Source organism: Asterias amurensis, chromosome 13, assembly GCF_032118995.1.
Source record: "Asterias amurensis chromosome 13, ASM3211899v1".
Classification (NCBI taxonomy): domain Eukaryota; kingdom Metazoa; phylum Echinodermata; class Asteroidea; order Forcipulatida; family Asteriidae; genus Asterias; species Asterias amurensis.
The window spans coordinates 2,049,907-2,068,205 of record NC_092660.1 but is presented as its reverse complement, the minus strand read 5'-3'; the positions used below and the strand labels follow the sequence as shown (position 1 = coordinate 2,068,205).

The window sequence follows — 18,299 nt, the reverse complement described above, 5'->3', positions numbered from 1 at the left end:
AACACAGTCCAAATAGTACAGTCCACGTGCTTAGCAGTGCACGTGCAAGGATGTTCACGTGTAGTGCAGTACACGTGTAGTGATCATGGCTAATGAGCAACCAAAATGACCTTGAAATTAAAGATGCACCCCACTTCAGCGGCGTCATGTGCATGAGCTCTTTTTATAAGGATTTCTCTCTTATCAAAGTCAATGTAACCAGACCGAAGTTGGAAGGAGAAGAAGTCTGGTTCCTCTTTGTACAATGAATACTAGAGTAGTGGAGACAAGGGGCACGACGAATGTTATCATGCTACAGCCATCTTGGTTTTGTTTTTTTTCTTATCAAAATCATTTTAACGAAAATGAGGCTGAAATGATAAATAGTCTGGTTCCTCCTCGTACAATGAACAATAAGCATTCATTACAAGTAGTGGAGACAAGGAACATGACCAATATGGTAGCATGATTGAGGGACAATGTTGACGAAGAGAGAAAGGATCAAGCTCGACTCCGTTCTCTCGTCTGAAGTCCTGATCATGTACGCAAAGCACATGCTATTGTCAAAACAACCGAAGGGACCAAGCTAGCCTGAGCCGAATCTGGAGATGAAGCTGTGGTTTCAATACAGGCCTATGACTTGTTTCGGAACTGGCGACTGTGGCTAAGGGCAGCTTATTAGAATCCCAACAATACCCACCCATCAGCTGCTAATGGACCCTTCCCATGAAATATGCTAATTACATTCACGCATGCGTACAGACCCTGTTGGTTGGCAAACGCCATAGAGTTGTGCACTAAGCAGACGCGCAATCTCGTCTGCGTCACGCACCCATTAGCCGTGTACAAAACAGCGCGATAATCCCTCATTTTGCCAACCAAAACGTTAGTGCGCACGCGCTATGTGCAATTTACATATTTCATGAGAAGGGTCTATTCAGAAACAGGCAAAGACGCAAGAAACAAACTAACCGTATCCAAATGTGTCCTCTGATGTTTGGCTCGGTCTGATGAGTTACTGAATGCCTTGGTGCAGCCGGGATGAGTACATATGTAAGGCTTCTCGCCAGTATGCGAGCGAAGATGTATCTTAAGATTCTCAAGACGGGAGAAGGCTTTGTTGCATCCCTCAAACTGCGGAAAAACAAACAAGGTCAAACAACTAATTAAGACGGTGGTAATTGGAATCATAGATCCTGTTTTGGAAAAAAAGCCACTCAGGAATCTTTCAAGGAATACATATTTTTATGACGTTACAAAAATAGGAATGTCTAACACTAATTAGTTAAAGAAATAAAAAATGTGTCAAATAAAAACATAAAATTGCACAAAAATAATGAGACTATACATATGTAATACATACTCAGCGGCAGTTTTGTAAATAATATTGTGATAGTATTGGCTAAAAAATATTAATGATCATGAACAGCCATGAAGATGTACTGTTAAAAATGTAAAAAGACCTACTAATAAACCACAAGGGAAACTGACTGGGTAAATTTTTGGGGTTGAACAAAGACAAATCTGACTAGAGCCGAACTTGAACCTGCAACTTCCGCATGAATGCGCCGGTGCTCTACCAACTAAGCTATCTATCAACAAGTTTATATGTTAGTCAGTTGTTTCCATAGTCTGTTGATGTGTTTGTTTGTTATCTGTAGGTACGGGTACAAAAGCTTTTGCTTCATCCTGGGCCTAAACATTGTCCTGTTTTTTGTTTATTATTTATACAGCCTTTGTGTAATTAATTTTTTTATTATTTTTACGACTTTCCTGGTTCACCTTAATGTGTATACTTGTGTGTTCCTCAGTTTGGCATGACTTATTTATATGTATTTAAAGGACCATTACAGAATTGGTAAGAAAAAAAACTTGTCTTAGATCACAGATTTACATAACAGTCTAATGATGATAGTAGAAAACATCCCTTGAAATATTTCTGTCTGAAATGTCATATTTGATGAGAGAGAAATATATCAAAATAACAACCCATTTGGAGTTTTTAGCTCAGTGAGTGTTTTATTCATATATTTTTTTGAATTGATGTCATGCACAATGTGTAATCTTGTTTTCACTATTTTCTCGAGACCCAGATGGCTGTCAGTTTATGTAATGGTGGATTACATAAAGTATTTACACTGTCAGCAGCTGTTTTGTTAGCAAGAACCAATTCTGTAATGTTCCTTTAACAATGGCAGCATTGAAATAAATGTATTATCTATCTATCGAATGTCTATCAGATAGCAGCCTCAGCTTTCATGAATCATCAACAACGGAATCCAACTTTACAGCTCTATTCCAACTTCGCTGCACTAATCTCCCTGCCATGTGGAAATCGTTTGTAACAATATGTCAAAGGTCGTCCTGACAATGGAGGATACAAGATGACCCCAGTTGACCCTAAATGAGAGAGCAGGTTCCAGCCTTTGTATGCGGGTCACCGAGGTCATGTTCCGAGATGTCTCAGAGGCTTCAATGTAACAAGTAGTACAAGTAACTTGGGAACACCAAAAAGACGAGGCATGCGTCTTGGCAAACAGCCAAGGGCACGATGAATATTATGCTTAAAGAAATACTTAAATGCTAAGCAAGAAATACTTGAAGTTGCTTATAGGCACTGGACACCTTTGGTATTATTGAGTTAAACAGAGTTGCTTTTTAACACTGAACTAGCCTAGCCTACTGGAACACTTGGGAAGAAGTTTGAGCAGTCCTGTTTGTCTGAAGGCACTGGACAACCTTGGTTGTTCAAAGACCAGTATTCTCACTTGTCATTGGTGTATCCCAACATGCATAGAGTAACAAAATCTGTGAAAAAGTTGGCTAAATTGGTCATCAGAGTTGCAAGAGCATAATGAACGAAAAAATACCCTTGTTGCACAAATTTAGATTTTAGATGCCTTATAAAAAGCTTTAGGTCTGAAGTTCTATAATAATATTTGAGTTGGAAATAAGCTCTTTCTCAAAAATTATGTTACTTTAGAGGAGCCGTTTCTCACAATAGTTTTAAAGGCAGTGGACACTATTGGTAATTAGTCAAAATAATTATTAGCATAAAACCTTACTTGGTAACGAGCAATGGGGAGAGGTTGGTAGTATAAAACATTGTAAGAAACGGCTCTCTCTGAAGTGGAGTAGTTTTTGAGAAAGAAGTAATTTGATTTCGAGACCTCAGATTTAGAATTTGAGGTCTCTAAATCAAGCATCTGAAGCACACAACTTTGTGTGACAGGGGTGTTTTTTCTTTCATTGTTATCTCGTAACTCCGACGACCAATCAAGCTCAAATTTTCACAGGTTTGTTATTTTATGCATATATGTTGGGATACACCAAGTGAGAAGACTGGTCTTTGACAGTTACCAGTAGTGTCCAGTGTCTTTAATCAACAGCTCTCGTTACCAAGTCAGTTTTTATCCTAGCAATTGTTTTTGAGTATTTACCAATAGTGTCTACAGTGCCTTTAACAATATCTCAAGGTACCCAAAAAACGTCACAACTGATGGGTGAGAACCCTTGTACAAATCACAGCGTTACTTAGCCTTGCTCAAGGCAGTCGCATTATTCGCTCCGAAAAGACGCAGCTGTAAACCCACCCGCCGTATACCCTGTGCATGGTGTGTGCGATCACACCGAATGACCCACCCGTATACACACTGTCACATCGCACGAACACTGTTCACACAAGTCATCGCACTCGTACACCACTAACCGCATGCGGAGGCCGTCAGGCCGACAGCCTTGTCGGGTCTGTATCTTCCCGTTTTAATGTGTTGTATTGAAAAAATTCCAATAGTGGACGAAATTGGGGGGGCTCTAGGATATGCTAGTATGCAGCTCATGAATATGTATATCGTTCGTCAGACCTATCAGACAACACAGGATGTGAGGCAAATGAATTATTCATTTTGTCGTCCAATCACGCACTTCCCTTATCACGACCTTTGGACCCTATCATACGTCCGTGGTGGTGGTGTGTGAGGTAAACATGTCTCGTCTTTCGCGGGCATTATGGTAATGAGCTGACCGTGGGAACTCTTCGCTTATTATAGTAATTAGGTCAGTGGCTTCAACACAGATCCTACAAGGCTGTCGGCCTGACGGCCTCCGCATGCGGATAGTGTACGGGGGCATCGTGTCGTGCGATGTTACGCACAGTGAATACGGGTGGGTTTTACGCACAGTGAATACGGGTGGGTTTTTATACAGCGGCGGTCTTTTTTCGGAGTGAATAATTCGACTGCCTTGAGCAAGGCTAAGCATTACTCGGCAGCTGTTTTGAAAGGGGAATCCGTTGTTCAGATTATCTGGAAAATCACGAGATGTAGACATAACTTTCTTAGCCACAGACAGTCAATAACAAAAATTAATATGTAGGTCTGGATATTGGAGACATTGTTGACTTAACAAATCTAGAATAAGGTGTCACATAGAAAGTTTAAAGACCTACATGTATTAAAGGTACTGGACACTATTGATAAATACTCAAAATAACTGTTAGCATAAAAACTTACTTGGTAAAAAAGGGTGTCAAAATTTTAACTTTGACAGGGTTTCCAAAAGACATCCAAACACTGCTCTGGCTAACCATGGAGGTAGGATTCCCTCCATGGGCTAACACTATGCCTCCCCTTGGATTTTTTGAAGGTTGTTTGTTTTCATTTTTGATTTTGAGTTTTGTTTGGTTTTTATATATCCCATATTGTACATGGCATATGTAAGACGTTGTTTATATTGGGTTGGCGGACATGATGTCAGAAATAGTGAACGTGTGGTTGAGACTGGAGGGTGTACCTTTCATACAAAGTTTACATTGTGGGTAAAGTAGGTGGAGCAGTCAGTGTAACCACACTCGTAAATAAAATCAACAGGTAGCTGTGTATAACCAGTATACTCAAACTTGAAGGGTTTGGGGGACCTTTTATTCGACACAAAACACAAACATCCACAGATTTACATTACAGGCACTGGATACTATTTGTAATTACTCAAAATAATTGTTAGCATTAAAAACTTACTTGGGAATTAGCAATGGACAGCTGTTGATAGTATAAAACATTGTGAGAAACAGCTCCCTCTGAAGTGCCAGTAACGTAGTTTTTAGAGAAAGAAGTAATTTTCCAGTAATATATTTGAATTTCATTTCCAGACCTCAGAATTAGATTTTGAGGTCCCCAAATCAAGCATCTGAAAGCCAAACTTCGTGTAACAACCTGGGTGATTTTTCTTCCGTTATTATCTTGCAACTTTCGAGGACCAATTGAGTTAAAATTTTCACAAGTTTGTTATTTTGTGCATATGTTGAGATACACCAAGTGAGAAGACTGGTCTTTGACAATTACCAAAGGTGTCCACTGTCTTTAAAACTTACACAGTTTAAAGATAATGATGGTAGAAAGCTTCCCCTAAAATATTACTAGCTGAGGTGTTGTAGGTTTTTTTTTTAAATAAGTAAAACAATGTCACAAAGTTAAGTTTCTTAATGAGACGGATTTACAAACATGTGAAAATTTGAGCTCAATCGAAGTTGCGAGATAATCATGAAAGAAAAAACACCCTTGTCACACCTAGTTGTGAGCGTTTAGATGGTTGATTTCGAGACCTCAAATTCTAAATCCGAGGTCTCGAAATCAAATTTGTGGAAAATTACTTTTTTCTTGAAAACTATGTTACTTCAGAGGAAGCTGTTTCTCACAATGTTTTTCACCATCAGCCTCTCCCCATTACTCGTTACCAAGAAAGGTTTTATGCTTATAATTATTTGGAGTAATTACCAATAGTGTCCACTGCCTTTAAGACTTCAGAATCAACAAGTGCATAGTATAGTGCATAGTAGCTAGGAAAAATGCCCTGAAATTTCCAAGGTCTGTCTTCTTGTAAACAAGGTGATGGGATATACAAAGTCCCTCCACTAGGTCAGGCACTGGGTTCCATGGTGGTATGTAGGAATGCTAGCATTCTGGGGTATTTGTGTCTGGCCAGGGTAATCTCCACCCACAACCTGTGACTTGTGGGTTATTTATATTGGTGGTTAAAAGCCAATGCAAATCATTTTCTGGCCAATTTGTCACTTCACAATACCCTAAAAAATGCAACCCATAGTTGGATCAGGTTCCTCCAGATATGCTGTGGTTAAAGGCAGTGGACACTATTGGTAACTGTCAAAGACTAGCCTTCTCACTTGGTGTATCTCAACATATGCATAAAATAACTAACCTGTGAAAATTTGAGCTCAATCGGTCATCGAAGTTGCAAGATAATAATGAAAGAAAAAACACCCTTGTCACACGAAGTTGTGTGCATTTCGATGGTTGATTTTGAGACCTCAAGTTCTAAATCTGAGGTCTCAAAATCAAATTCGTGGAAAATTGCTTCTTTCTCGAAAACTATGGCACTTCAGAGGGAGCCTTTTCTCACAATGTTTTATACCATCAACCTCTCCCCATTACTCGTCACCAAGAAAGGTTTTATGCTAATAATTATTTTGAGTAAATACCAATAGTGTCCACTGCTTACAAAAATATCTGAATTTGTTTGGACCCACCAACCAATCCCAAATTGTAGGTTTTGAATATTGAGAGACTATGCCCTATCCATGCACTGAAGAACAGAGTTACGCCTAAAATAAAGATATTTTAGACTACTGTTCCCCCAGCTCAGGAATTTTCAATGGCTTTTCCTTGCTTTCAGCAATTGTTGTTGAAACTAGAAGAGAAAATCCACGCCACATGACACCATCTGGAATGGAGGTTGGCTATGGAAACTCAAGTTTTTTTGTATAGCAATTAGTTTGAGTAATTACCAACATAAGGTTTGTGCTTACTAGGCCTAATGCTTAATTTTGAGATCTAAGCCGAGATCTCAAATTCAATTCAAATATGTTAGTGAGAATTAACTTCTTTCTCAAAAATTAATTACGTTAGAGGGAGTCGTTTCTCACTCACAATGTTTTCTACTGTCAACGGCTCTACATAGCTCGTTATCAAGTAAGTTTTTATGCTAACAACTATTTTGAGTAATTGCCAATAGTGTCCAGTGTCTTTAACGAGAGAAGACTTTTGTAATATATTGATTGGTTATATCATAGAGCAAGGATTGTCCTTGCTCTATGGTTGTATCATGTACCTAGTTACCTATAATTCAATGTGGTTGCAGGTGAAGGACACTGTCAGCTTAAAGACAGTGGACACTATTGGTAATTGTCAAAGACCAGTCTTCTCACTTGGTGTATCTCAACATATACATACAATTACCATATACCAACCTGTGGAAATTTGAGCTCAATCGGTCGTCGAAGTTGCGAGATAGTAATGAAAGAAAAAACGGCCTTGTCACACGAAGTTGTGTGCTTTCAGATGCTTGATTTCGAGACCTCAAATTCTAAACTTGAGGTCTCAAAATCAAATTCGTGGAAATTACTTCTTTCGCGAAAACTACGTCACTTCAGAGGGAGCCGTTTCTAACAATGTTTTATACCATCACCCTCTCCCCATTACTAGTTACCAAGTAAGGTTTTATTTTAAATAAATTACTAATAGTGTCCACTATTCTAGCCTAGATCCCCTGTAGTTAACGCTCCTACTCTTTGTATGTTGTGCTGGTTAGCAGCAAAGTTTGCAAAACGTGCACTTTCCAAGTACAAATGTGTTTCAAGAACATAGCGTACAAATTTGTGTGTGTTCAGTAAAATGCAGTTTGCAACTAAAATAAAAGAAAAATCAAGGTTAAAGGGAAAATCATAGCGGACTAGAGAAACATCAACTTACAATACAAGCCACTGGTTCTGCTGTTTAAAGTCACTAGAAAAAAGTCAAAGGCAAACCCTGGAATTATTTACTAGCATAAACATGAGAGTAAACGACTATTTTTTGGGGCGATTTGTAAACAATCAAAACTTTCCGCTGACTTAGTGTCTTAAAAATGCCAAATATAGAGTTTACAGTCAGCAGTTTTTCAAAAGGTTGAATGGTTGCTAAGGCTGTTGTTGTTATTGTTTTATTCCTCTGTGCTCTCGCTGATTGTAAACAGACTCTGGTGTGAACTGAGAGGTCCCAGTGGATGCGGTGACCCCAGGTCAATAAACTCTGGGTCAAAGGTCAGCAGTGACAGCTGGTCTGTACAACATGCGTCTCAGATAAATTTTTCGGGGCAGTGTGAGGGTGGAGGATTGTGCAGCTGACCGAAACTGCAGCAAGATACAGCCTATTGGAGCCAGCAGTCCTGTGTACAGGTGCCTGAAATCCGTAATACCACACCAACAATTTAACACTAAACCCTACTCCTCCTTATGTTTTCACTTTACTGTCACATTACACTCCTCCACCATTTCTTCGGTCCACACTTGACATCACTTGATTGAATGATGTTCCCGGAGCCAGTGCAGCTGGGCCAATGATTCGAAACAATCTCCCTATTGTCATAAGGGAACCTGTTACTCTATTTCTATTAAGTAAAGTCTTAAAGACTCACCTTTTTCCATGTTAATTTCTCTCTAGTGCGCTATGATATTGATGGAATAGCACCTTATAAATTTCAATTGACATATTATGTTGTTAACAACTTGTCCACAAGTCTAAAGTCATTGCTGATAAAAAGGCCTCAATCCAAGATCCACATTTTAGGGGGTAGGCCTATGTTATAATAATTGTACCTCTCATGTTTTCTTATATCTCTGGAGTAATAGATTTCTATGAGCTCCTGGAACCATATTCTCAGCTCTAAAGAAGTAGATCACACAGCAGGATTTAAGTTTCGCAGAACTTTTCCACCAGGTATTGGTCTGAAATCGGATAAAAAAGTCTGAAATTTCCCATCCCAACAGATAGACACTGAGAATTACATGTATGAAGTCACTGTAACCTGACCCATTGTGAAGGGATACAAAAGTCACTAATATAATGGTTCGAAATCCTTCCAAAAAACAACACTGAGCTAGACTCTAAATTCTACCCTAACCCCCTTAGGCAAGATACAATTTCAGGCCCTGCACCAGGGATCCTCCTATCTGTACTGACTGAACCATGACAGTCATTCTTAAAGGCACTGGACACTATTGGTAAATACTCAAAATAATTATTGGCATAAAAACTTGCTTGGTAACAAGTAATGGGGAGAGGTTGATGGAATAAAACATTGTGAGAAACGGCTCCCTCTGAAGTGCCATAGTTTTCGAGAAAGAAGTAATTTTCCACGAATTTGATTTCGAGACCTCATGTTTAGAACTTGAGGTCTCGAAATCAACCATCTAAATGCACACAACTTCGTGTGACAAGGGTTATTTTTCATTCATTTTTATCTCGCAACTTCGATGACCGATTGAGCTCAAATTTTTACATGTTTGTTATTTTATGCATATGTTGAGATACACCAAGTGAGAAGGCTAGTCTTTGACAATTACCAATAGTGTCCACTGCCTTTAAAGGCACTGGACAAGTTCGTCAAAGACCAGTATTCTCACTTGGTGAATGCCTATACATGTATTAAGTAACAAATCTGTGAAAGTTTTGACTCAATCCGTCATCAAAGTTGCAAGAAGACAATGAAAGGGAAAAAACACCCTTGTTGCACAAGTTTGTGTGCTAACTTTCACTAGTAGCTAATAAAAGGCTTCAGTCCTGAAGTCTTAAAGGAAATCGTTGCCTTGGATAGGACGAGTTGGTCTATAAAAAGCGTTTGTTTCTGTTTGTTATAAAATGCATATGGTTGGAAAGGTGTTGTAAAAGTAGAATACAATGATCCACACAAATGTGCCTCGAAATTGTGTGGTTTTCCCTTTACTTTGCGAACTAACACGGTCGGCCATTAATGGGAGTCAAAAATTTGACTCCCATAAATGGCCGACCGTATTAATCGACGAAGTAAAAGGAAAGCCAAGCAATTTCGAGGCATGTTTTTGTGGATCATTGTATTCTTCTTTTACAAAACATCTTTCTACCCATAAACATTTTATAACAAAAGGTTACAAACGATTTTCACAGACCAACTCAACCGATCCAAGGCAACGTGTTCCTGTAATATTCGAGTGAGAAGTTAACTATTTCTCTAGAACTATGTTACTTCAGAGCATGGAGGTAGAAGGAGCTGTTTCTCACAATGTTTTATACTATAAACACCATTGCTTGTTACCCAAAAAGTTTGTATGCTAACAACTATTTTGAGTAATTACCAACAGTGTCTGCCAGTGCCTTAAAGCCAGAGAATGGGTGACTCAACCCATGGAGTAAGCCAATTGCCTCTAGTGGTAAACCACTGCATACCACAGTCAGAATCCCTGTCACCACACATCAGATCACTTCTGCTCCCCATTGTGTACAGAAAAACTCAACTTCTGTTTTGTTGGGGATTCTTCATAGAGTTTGTTTCCTTCATCGAGTTGACCTTATCCTGCGTTCTGATTTCTGACAACACACATCCTACAACGTGCATGCCCTCTATCAATTGAGCTACTACCCCTAAAGTTTACAATCTCCCTCTTTTGTCAATATTGTTGGTTGAGGTACCAGTCAGTTTGTGGTTTACTACAAGATAATAATAATAACAATAATAATTAAAACTTGTAAAGCGACATCTATCTAAGACTTAAGTTATTCATAGCACATGATACAAAAAAATTATAATAAAGAGTTTTAGTAAAGATAACAAATTACGTAGCTAAGAAACAAATAAGACCACATTGAGCACAAAGAGAATTTCTTTGAGACAGTGAGGAGCCCTATCGATCATAGCTTTCCAAATTCCAGGCAAGATAAATGATTTTGAATTTGATTCCCTTGACAGACTAGATAGGCCTTATTCATAAAATTTTCGATGGCAGAACTGATCAATGAACAAAAAGGGACTTGTTGCAAGGCTCATGTACAATTTTCGGCATATTCAAGGTTCCAATCCTCGCTAGAACAAACAACTCAATTAATATCTGCATGGCATTATGTTCCTTGAGCTGCTTGTAACTAAACTCTGACAAGAAAACAAAAACCAAACATTCTCAGGAACTGATTCCCAAAAGAAGGTATTGTCTTACTCTGCTTGGACCATCTAAGGCCAAATAAAAATAAAAACATGTTTAGCATCCCCGCCTTTTCAGAAGCCGCCTTTTTTAGAAGCCGTGTTGAAGTCGCGACTATTGACTGCTAAGTCGAGTCATGACTACGGTTTTTCAACTACTCGGTTAATTGTGCAGCAACGACTACTACAAAATTAGTTGCGACTTCCTGCTTGTGCTCACGACTTTTCCTAACAACATAATGTACGTACATGTACAAAACACAATCAGACATCAGTGATTCAATCATTCAATCCTTTCAGCACACATTTGACTACAATGCGCCTGCGGCAAACAATATACCGCAATGCATCTTAGGAATTAAAAAATCTAGTCACGCTAGTGTCGAAGTCGCAACTTTTTGAGGCGCAATTAGACGAGTAATCAATTTTACTGGTAGCCCAGGCTTAATCTTGAAAAAAGGCCCAGCCGGCTGTCTCCTCCTTCCTTTTTTCAAAAGGACAGACGCTAAACATGTTTTTGGGGTTTTTTTACCCAAGAAGAAGCCAAGGTGTTTGATCTCTGACCTGTGTATGACCTCACCCATTGTGTCAAACTGAGGAATCTATCGTTGCTAATGGTACCAACAAGCCTAGAGGCCTCACATACACACAAACCTGCTGTGTACTGATCATGACAATGCAACATGGAACAGTCAGAAAAACTCTGCAATATTAAAAGGCACTGAACACTTTTGATAATATTGTCAAATACCAGTATTCTCACTTGGTGTATCCCAACATGCACAAAATAACAAATCTGTGAACATTTGGACTTGATTGGTCATCAAAGTTGCGAGATCATAATGGAAGGAAAAACACCCTTTTTGTCACACGAATTTGTGTGCTTTCAGATGCTTGATTTCGGGACCTCAAAATCTAATTCTGAGGTCTCCAAATAAAGTTTGCGGAAAATAACAGCACTCAGAGGGAGCCATTTCTCACAATGTTTTATACTATGAACAGCTCTCCATTGCCTGTTACCAAGTGAGTTTTTATGCTAACAATTGTTTTGAGTAATTACCAATAGTGTCCACTGCCTTTAAGAGGGACTCCAAGGTCAAACTCTGTCATGTGCCTGATACCAAATGTTCAAATAAGGCTGGAACTAGAAAATTCACACCAGCACTCAAACATGTCAAATGTCTCTAACCATGGTCCCAACATAAATCCAAGACCCCAATCATATCTTTCAGATCATTCACACTACACCATCATTTCTTTAGGTTTGGGTTGTGGCTACATGTTTTACGACCCATTGGAATGACAGATAGGTATTTACACACATGCCAAGTGACTAAGGGTACAGGATGAGTTTTAAAAGCAAGCTTTGAACACCTGTAATTGTCCCAGGTGAGAATGTGGCACTCAGTCTACACATATTAGTTGAAGTGACTACAAAGAGTTTCACAAAGAGTTAGGACCAGTTCTAACTTAGGAATAGTCCTAGAAGATACTAAAAACGCATGGCTAGTCCTAAGTTAAAACAAGTAACTTATCCTAACTCGAGATAAAACTAATCTTAACTCTTTGTGAAATCCATCCCAGGAGTAACATAAAGACTTGGGCAAAATTTTAGCATCCACACCTCTCTCAGTACCACATACACAACATAGGCGAAACACCTCCAGGCAACCAAATTGGAACAAAATTGAAATACAAAATTGGACAGATGTGAACATTTCTGATAAATGGCTTTGTGAGTGAGACCGCCAAATTCACCTCAGACAAGACTTTAGCAGAAAGGCCACAAAGTGCAAACTGCTGCCAGAACAAGTATGCATCGCTCTACCCGAGCATGGCCAAGTTCTTTTAAACAGAAACTGGTTTTGTTATAAGCCTACACACCCGTGCACTGTCAACTTGACTTCATCTTAACCTGTCAAACGTATTTCATCTCTCTAAAACAAACTTCTGTTGACATCTGAGCGCTGTCAACTTTACTTCATCGTCAAACATCACACAAACAAGACTAACCCTTTATATTTACATACAAGTTTCCACCAGCAATTTGTTTCTGTTATGTTTTTTTTCCCTTTCCTTGATTGCGCTAGATCTATCACTATTTGTTTAATATCGTCAGTTTGCAGCTCAAACATACCCAAAACAAAACATTTAACCTCTTGCCGAAGTCATCTTGGTTTAAAGGGTTTGGGTACTTTTTGTACGACACAAAACAAAAACATCACAGATTTACATTAAACTTACACCATTTTTAACGATAATGAAAGAAGAAAGCTTCCCTTGAAAAAGTACTTGCTTTGGTGCTGTAGTTTTTTAGAAATGAGTAGAACAATTTCACAAAAATAATTTTCGTCTCAGTGCGACGAAAATTATTTTAGCTTGTACAACAGATTTACGCGACTCTCCTGAAAACATTGCTCTGTGTTTTCACTTTTGTTTTCTCAGAAACTTGATGACTAATGAAGCTGAAACTTCTATTACAGGTAATAACACTACATTAAAGTGTGTACATTTTCACTCACAGTGAGTAGGGATTCATTTCATGGCCAAAAACCTGATCTACTAAAGGTATCAAAACCCTTTAAAGTTCAGCCCATGTCAAGCGGGTCTGGCCCAAACCATTAATCAAATCCATGCTGTATCTCCAGCTAATGCAATAAGAACATGAAGGCTGCCATAAAAATGCTCTCCAAATAGTTACAAGGTGATCTTGGGAATTTCAATGGGAGTTTTCAAGGTGAATATTTTGTTCAGGAATGTTGTATGTTTTGCTACTACATTATCATGCGGTGGGGGGAGGGGGAAGCGATGGAACAATCTTGGGGAAGTTTTCAACCGAGCATGAAACTATGATGGGGGTGGGGGGGGGGGAGGGGGAGGGCGAAGAGCGATGGAAGAATCTTTGAAAAGTTTTCAATCGTGCATGAAACTACGATAGCATTTTTCAAGCCTGGGCATTTGAACTTGTTACAAAATAATACCAAGTAACAATCTTTGGGAAGTTTTCACCGAGAATGAAACTACGATAGCTTTTTCTAAACCTGGGTATTGGAACTTGTTACAAAAGAATACCAGGTAAAAAAAACACAGCGGTAACTGAAATGGTAAACCTTGGTGTCCTCCTTATATGGGCAGCTACAGGTTCAATGGATTCTGACTGGCACCCCGAACAAAGCTATTGACAAAATAAGAGACCGCCAACATATGGAGCTCCCAGGCCAGTATGCTTCGATTTTGAAAGGGCAAGGGCAAACAAGCTTTTTTTTTTCCTTGGTAAAGGGCATCCTATGAGAAAATTGTAAACTTCTACTGGAGCATTTCAAGGGCACCAAGGGAATGACCAGGGATGGAGGCAACTGCCTTCTTTGCCTCTGTTACGTATCAAGCCCGAGCTAGATAGCTCAGTTGGTAGAGCGCCGGCACCTCAATCCGGAGGTTACAGATTCAAGTTCTATAGACAGTATTGAATAACCCCTTTTTGCTATGAAAAAGTCGCCATCTTGTAGGGCAAACCGTATGCGCGTCCAAACGCGTACATCATCGAAGCATGCAGCACGCAACATTCCTGGTTTGATGGCACATGCACGCACACACACACGCACACGCACAGACGCCATCTTGTAGGTCAGATATTTGAGCCGCGTGACGTCAAATTCAATATGTAAATACGTCTATAGTAAATTTGTCTTTGTTCAACCCCAAATTATAAAAGAATACAAAGGAAAGAAATATGTACAATTACAAAAATTAACTGATATAACCGGGGTTGTTGTTAGTTTTAATTTTTTTGAACTTACCGTACACTTGTTGGGTTTCTCTCCTGAATGCACCCTCATATGAATAAGGAGTTTATAGCGAGCGTTGAACGGTTTGTAGCGTCTCGTGCATGCTTGCCAGAAACAGGTGAAATCTTCCCCTTTCCTCTGATCAATGTGAACCTTCTCAATGTGTCTGACCATATCCTCTTGATCCTCGAAGACGGAGCTACAGTCGATCCAGCGGCAAATGTGAACCCTCTCACTGTCCATTTCCAGGCTGGACTTGGCCGTGCTTGCAATCGACCCGGGGGAGTTGACCTGGGACGTCATTCCCGTCGGCGACTGCTGCGATTCGAAATGCTGAGAGTAAGACGGCGGCGGGGGCAGGTGAGACGGAAGAGTGTGGCCAGTCATCGCTGATTGAGATTGCTGCATGTTGGCTTGCTGCTGCTGCTGCTGCTGCTGCTGGTAAGGAGTACCTGGTGAGTGGTACGCGGAAGGGATTTGATACCCATTGGGTTGGTGAGGCGGGGAGAAAGTAGCCGTCTCGGAATAACTGACAGGCTGGGAGGTATGCTGCGAATAGGGAGGGTTAGATGAGGTTTGAGGGTACGACGACTGCTGGGAGAAGGTAGTACTTTGCGAGTACGTGCTCTCTGTGTCAGGGTACGAGTCTATGGGCTCCTGCTTATACTGCTGGTGGTGGTGGCTTTGCGTATATGCGTTGGGGTTGTAGTTCTGGAATTCCTGTTGGATGACCTCGTTACGAGGCTGGACCACCAGCTGCCCTTCCATCTGAGGCATAGTGTACATTGAGGATTGTTCCATAGGTTCCATCTGTGGTGGGCCCATGCTACCATTATTGTACGAGTACCCAATGTTTGATTTAGGCGGGTGATAAGGGGGCGGAGACACGTCCCCTGTGTTTGCTCTCGGAATATGATACGAGGGATGGTTCCCAGATGAGGATTGGGACATCGGGCTGCTACTATTACGAGCTGACAAATGTCCGTAATCGCCTGCGAGCAAGCCAGGCGAGGGCGATATTGAAGCCGACGAGCCACGAGAACCGATTATATACGCAACTAAGGACGTCGGACTTGTCCTGATCATTGAGTTAAAATCGTCTGATGAGAGAGGAGAGAGGGACAGGGCTCGCTTACGTGAGCGCGAAGAGCGCGCCGAGTGGCGCGGACTTGCGAAGCTGGACCCGGACGGCGAGTATTCCACAGGGAAGGGCGAGAGTGAGTTAAAGCTGCTGGCATAGTGGGACAAGGACGAACTGGGAGGGGGTAAAGAGTGATCCCCAACATCGCTGCCCGCCTGCGATCCTGGTCCCTGGCTGTGTGGTGTCAACGAGGGCAGTATTCGGCTACTGTTTGACCACTCCTGCTTGATAGGCATGACGGTGCTGGGTTCCAAGAACATCTGGCGATCGCTTGGCGGTTGGTTCTGCGGTGCTTGGCTCACCGAGGAGATAATGGACGGATTACGCGGAGTGAAACGGATATTTGAGATATCGCTGAGGGTCGGAGAACTGGAGTGCGGCACGGAGTTACTGCTTTGAAGACGGACTCGGCGTACGCTTCCAGTTGTGGGGCAAGGCATAGACATGTTTCCTCCTCCTCCAGTGCCACCATGGCGACCTGCGTTGCTTACCATATCTACAGAGGAAAACAATCAACTTCAAGTAAACTGAATGCCAAAAAATACATCATTTATGTATTTGGTTTGCAGTAACACCATGTGTTCATCTACTTGCTATGTAGATTATGATCTTTCTTTATACTCTAGATTTTTTGAAATTCGAGAGACTTCTCAGTTCTGAGAAGAACTGTCCTGCTTTTTAACTGCTACCTGGACTGCTACCTGGGCGGAAGGTAGAAAATTGGCTGGGAATTACTATTTTAGCTTTAGTGGATCGAGGAGACTTCTCGTTTAATGTTAACTTCATTACTGCGGAGTGAATTGGTATAATTTGTTTTGTAAAACAATAGTTTGCAAGAAAACAGAAATGTTTATTACATCCAATTCATTCCCTGTTGTTAATTTTAATGTCTAACATGCTGAACTAATTTCATTCATTCGAAGAACAGTTTTTCGCAGTTTACACAAAACAGAACATAAGCAAATAACTTAAAGAAAGAAAATTATACCAAAGAAATTTGTCAGCGTACATTTTCTGAAGTTTTGTTTAGAGTAAGGGAGCTTTATTAATGTACCTAATATTCTTCAAATCAACTACTTTACGACAATTATTTTCCTGGAATTAATTAACACATTGAATGATTTCAGCAAATGCTGATCATATTATTCCAAGCAGTGGTAGGGTGAGACTGCTGACTGCTCGCTCTAACCGTCATCTTCAATCTTTTGTCCCCATGGGTATTACGTTTTTTAACGCTTTGTATAAAAGATAAGTGCTGGTTCACAATGTTTTGCATATTTTTAACATAAATTATTCACTATATTTTTATATTGTTGTATATACATGGCCTGTCGGGGTATGTTTTTTATTCTTAAATCCTTGTGCGTTGTATCTTGTGCTATTTTTGTATCTGCCTGTTGTTACATATTTATATTTGGTGGGGTTTTTTTAACTTGTAAGAGCAATGCAATTTCTTCTTTTGGAGATCAATAAAGTTTTTTTTATGTCTGAACTGTGAAGATAGAGGACAGCAGTTTGCAGTAAGCCAGCCATAGCCATGTCTTCGGCAGTCGCTACATCCGGATTGCTAAAAATAAGCCCAAACAGCACCTTCAATGAGATCCAAGGAAAACTTTTCATTGGCTGAAACTTGTGCGTTGCACGTTCAATCGCACACGCTTCTTCAGATGTTCAACATTAGTGTTGGCGACCATTGGCGCATTCTTAAGCAAACGGCCATAGCCCAAGCAAAAGTCAATTCGTTCGGACAAGGAATAAGATTCATTTACATTCTGTGGCGCCCTCTTGTGACTTGATACATCGTGCGAATAGCTCCTACTCTGAGTACAAATACTTTATTTACTTGATGAACAAAACAAATCTGCCATTCAACTTTTCCCCGCACCTTCAAAAAGAGCAATTAAGAGAGGGCACTTTCACCGTAGCCCTAGCCGAAGTCGCTGGGTAAGGACAAACCATAAGATTAATTCAATCCTGTGGCGCCCTCTTGTGCCTTTATACAAGTAGTGGTTACATGATAAATAAAATAAATCTGCGATTCAAGCCTTTCCCGCACCTTCAAAAGAGCAATTGAGAGAGGGCACTATCACAATGGAATTAAGACTACTCCATTATCCAGATGAATGGGAATGAATCTGCGACTAATAAAACCCAAGACAACAGGAGACAACTCAGCAGCAGCTGCAGCGAGACAATTCAGAGCTACTTGAAGCTGTCGCTATACAGGCGTTCTTTCGGGTCAGGCGGGTTGAGATGAGAAACAACCCGCCTCTTCAAGTGAGGGGGGATCAAGGTATGAGCATTAGGTAAACCTGTCAGAGGATTAGGGTAAATCCTTTTATCTGGATGTAGAAAGGAACCGCAGTGGTAAACAAGTGAAGTGGGGAGGATGA

The 18,299-nt window shown here is 40.3% G+C and overlaps 1 protein-coding gene across 4 annotated transcripts in view; it reads right to left on the bottom strand.

Moving 5' to 3' along the window:
* LOC139946200 (zinc finger protein GLIS3-like) overlaps positions 1-18,299 on the bottom strand; it is a 90,011-nt gene that overhangs the window by 29,298 nt on the left and 42,414 nt on the right. For all 4 annotated transcript variants that reach the window (XM_071943821.1, XM_071943823.1, XM_071943822.1 and 1 more), the window contains exons 3-4: positions 14,778-16,402; positions 952-1,113 (exon numbers count right to left, since the gene is read on the bottom strand). In XM_071943821.1, the coding sequence (XP_071799922.1) occupies positions 952-1,113; positions 14,778-16,402 (1,787 nt within the window). The remainder of the gene's footprint in view (positions 1-951; positions 1,114-14,777; positions 16,403-18,299) is intronic.